The 3,840-nt window shown below is 38.0% G+C and overlaps 1 protein-coding gene across 1 annotated transcript; it reads right to left on the bottom strand.

Annotated features, from left to right (window-relative positions):
- Positions 1–2,642: 2,642 nt before the first annotated feature.
- On the bottom strand, positions 2,643–3,554 carry LOC128128993 (filament-like plant protein 7). The gene is made up of 2 exons (XM_052767716.1): positions 3,476–3,554; positions 2,643–3,391 (listed from the first exon to the last, which is right to left on the bottom strand). Exon 2 carries the CDS (start codon positions 3,303–3,305, stop codon positions 2,643–2,645), a length of 663 nt encoding a protein of 220 aa, XP_052623676.1. The 5' UTR covers positions 3,306–3,391; positions 3,476–3,554.
- Positions 3,555–3,840: the final 286 nt, after the last annotated feature.

Here is a 3,840-nt window from a genome sequence, read left to right as displayed (position 1 = left end):
CTAGACCTCAATCGCTAGTGAAAACTCTCTCTGAAACCTCATAATAAACTCCTCCCAAGTCATGGTTTCCACCACTATAGTCCCCACAGCGCAGCTAACCTATCCCACCAATCACGTTCTCGATCCCTCAGCAGGCAACATGTAAACCCTACCTTTTCCCCTCCGAGTGAAAACCCGTCCGTTGAGCATTCTCTATGTCACCGATCTAGCGTCGACTAGCGATATCGTCCTTAGCCCCAAAGAACTCCGGAGCTCCACAAGCCTTGAATTCCCGAAATGAACAAGTTCACGCTCATAATTGACTCGCAAAATCTCGGCTCGAAAGGCCCTGAGCCGCTCATCCATAAGCTTCATAATCCCCTCCTTGATGGTACCAAACATCACAGGAGTAGCATCCATCACTACTAGAAAAACAGCCTTTTACGACGCGCAAACAATGACACGCGGTGATTTACGACACACTAAACTGTTCGCCCTAAAAATAATGTCATCTCTTCTAAAATTTGAAGGATAGAGGTCACGCATTTGTACGTGCCCTGAAATTAGTGTTAGAAAAGAAAAAAAAATACAAACACGGAGGGTGCTTTTTTAAACGGGTGTCCTCTTCAAATGTCGCTTTATATTTTTTTGTTAAACGCGTGTTTTTAAAGGGGGAAACGAAATTGTCTGGAATTCTAAATTTTTGAAGAACCCCACTTCTACCCTCTCTCCTCAGTATCTCCCTTCGTTCACTCCTTCCTTCTCCCTCTAAACCCTAAGCCATCACTACCGCCACTGCCATTGAACCTTAAAAGCTCAATCCACACTTCATGCTTTTGTGATTCTCTATTATTCGGCACTCTAATCTCCAATTTTAGTTTGAAAACATCTATCGACCTCCGATTAGAAACCCAAAAAATTAGAAAACTCCACATTTCCGAGAGTGGTGGCGCCGGTGCTCTGGTGTACCTTGTCACCGTTTTATAATTCGTCCGGCCCTTTAATTTTATCAAACCCACCAGAACCCTAGGTCTTGGATTTTATGCTTTCACATCCTTCCTTCCCTAGTTATATGCTATTCTGAATCCTTATTTCTTTTCTCTATCACGAATGCCCCTCTATCGCATCGCTCTGCTCACCGTCATCGTCTTAGGCTCTTACGCCTCCATCATGGTCTCTATGCTCATCGTATCATCATACATGCCGCCTCTTCTCGTCGTTCTCCTCTTTGACCCTACGCAGGTAATATCATCAGTTTGTATGGTAATTGTTGTTCTTATTCCCTTCTTTTGTTGTTTGTCTGATTCCATCGTGATATCAATTTTCTAACCTCCCCGCTATTCCAGATGGCCTCTGTTATGTTATCGAGTTGCCAATTTCCATTAGCTGGTAAGTTTTGGCACAATAGTTTGCACTCTTCTTGCCTGTTCTCCTCTTTGTGTTCTCTCGATCTCAGTAGATGTTCTTCATATTCTGTTGAATGATGTTTGTTTTGAATTTTGATTTTTACTATGAAATTGAGGGTTAGTTTAATGCAGTTCATAATTGTTGATATCGAGACTACGACCTGATTATTTTTACTTTTTCCTGGTCCCCTTTATCTTACTAAACTATTTGCTTTTTATGTTTTTGATGAATCTTGATTTGTGGGAAGGATGAATTAATGTTGACAGAGTGGTTTTGTTTTTTTTATGAACACCACCTGTTTGATAAATTTCCCCAATGAACAAGCAAAAGTACAATTGACTAATTCATCAATGGCATTAATAATCACACTCTGATACAACGTGAAAACTAAGGTAGAGATGCAAACGGGTTTAGGCATAGGGAGGTGAAAATGGAAATGGATGTTTATGTTTCTATGATGACTATCTTTTCATGTTTGAATTTGTTGGCATATGGGTTTATATATGTGCTAATGTTCGTGTTTCAAGTGTTGCAAGAAGGTCTGCATGAGAGGCTTTACCGGTTTGGTTAGGTGTGGACACACCTGGATCAATGAAGGTTACTGACTGTGAGTGTCCATTTAGTATCTTATTTAGTTCCAAAACATGCTCATTTTATTTACAATGAAGCTCCATTTTTGAAATGATTAATGACATAGTTAAATGTTGTAATTGTTTGACCTTGATTATAGTGGATGATATTCATAAAGACGAACATGATGCAGAGGAAGAAGACAGGGTGGATAGTGATGATGAGAGACAAAAGAAGAAGAAAAGAAAGAAAAGGTAAAATCAATTTGACAAGCTTACCTTTTGTTGTGAATGCACGGTTACCTTTCTATTTTATGTTGCATGAATCTTAAGGGAAACGGAGAAGAACTATGTTCTTGATGAAGATGACTATGAGCTTCTTCAAGATAACAACATCACTGGATTTCGACGTCCAAAAGCCGTGAGTCTCTTGCTCTACATTTAGATGGTTCTTCAGCAATTATCTTTCATTTTCTTCTTCAATATTTGTCTTTCATTTTTTCATCAAAAAACGAACCTCTCCTCCTTATATTATATTTATATTTATATTAGTGCTGGGAAGGATGAAATTCAACATATTGCCCCTGAAGATGAGAAAAGAACGTCCCACGGATAAAGGCATATCTTGGCTGGTCAAGACACAATATATATCTCCTCTTAGCACCGACGCCACAAGACTGGTTGGTTTTAAGTATTTTTCTCATCACTACTCATGTCAAACGACGTGGCAGGTACGACCGTTTGACTTTTTGACTTTTGGTTGAGAAACTCCTTAAGGAGTATGTTCTCTTCTTCAAACGAACACAACTGTTCAGTCAAGAAGGTGATCTTTGATGCAATAGGAAAAGGATTTGACTTTTTTCTTGTAAGGTCAACTTCGTTCTTCATCTTTGCCACGTCAGCGGGGCCAGGTAAGCGTTTTTGGAGAAGTGAGCGGAGTCTTTGTGCTTCTGTTTCCAGCTGTGCAATCTTTTTGACACTTCCTAGGTATTGCTTATGTGCCACGTCAGATGTTCTTCGGTTAAATTCTCTCTCTTCGTTTCTGATCTCAAGTTCTTTCTCTAAAACTCGGATTTCATAACTTAAAGAATCATTTTCTCTCTGAGTTGACTCCAGTTGACCAACAACAGAAGTTAAATCATAATCTAATTGAACTCTAACTGAGTGTAGTTCGTTAATTAGCTTTTCCTTTGATGAAAGAGAGTAAATTAATTGATTGTTTTCCAATTCTAGTTTGGAAACTTTTTTATTTAATTCAGCTATCTTTTTTTCATGTTCATTTGATGTTTTCATTAAATCATCATGTATCTTTTTTTCCTGTTCTTCACGAGCAAAACGAAGCTGAAGCATACACTCATTTAATGCTTCTCTTTGTTGTGTAGCTTTCTCTAGTTCTTGTTTTAGTGCTAAAACTTCTGATCCAGCTTTCTCCCATCCTGTATATAGTTTAATCAATTATAATTAAACTCATGGAAATAAGATTATAAATAAAGTACAATTTACAAATTACAAGTCACCACCTTTAACAGCTGAAAGATTTTCATCTTTAAGCTTCAAATTTGTCCGTGGTTCCACTGTATTAGTTAAATTTGTCTGCAATTAAACATGGTTAGAATATGAAAATACTTTTGAAGGGCATGGGGTAAAAAGAGAATGAATGAGTAAGAAAAGTATGCTTTTATGTTACCTCATCTTCACTCCCTATGTTTACTCTGTCAACTGGAATCATTGTTTTCTCTGTAGATGTTTTCTTCCAAGGCCATGACTTATGGTCCATCCCTTTGGTCAAAAGTTCAGAAGTAACTTAAATCACATACAATCTGCAACAATCAAGAAAAAGATGCATAAATGAACTTATAATCAAGATTCTAGCACCGATGCCACG

The sequence above is a fragment of the Lactuca sativa genome, chromosome 9 (genome assembly GCF_002870075.4).
Source record: "Lactuca sativa cultivar Salinas chromosome 9, Lsat_Salinas_v11, whole genome shotgun sequence".
NCBI classification, from domain to species: Eukaryota; Viridiplantae; Streptophyta; class Magnoliopsida; order Asterales; family Asteraceae; genus Lactuca; species Lactuca sativa.
The sequence above is the reverse complement of the archived record's forward strand: the minus strand, read 5'-3'. Positions and strand labels throughout refer to the sequence as shown.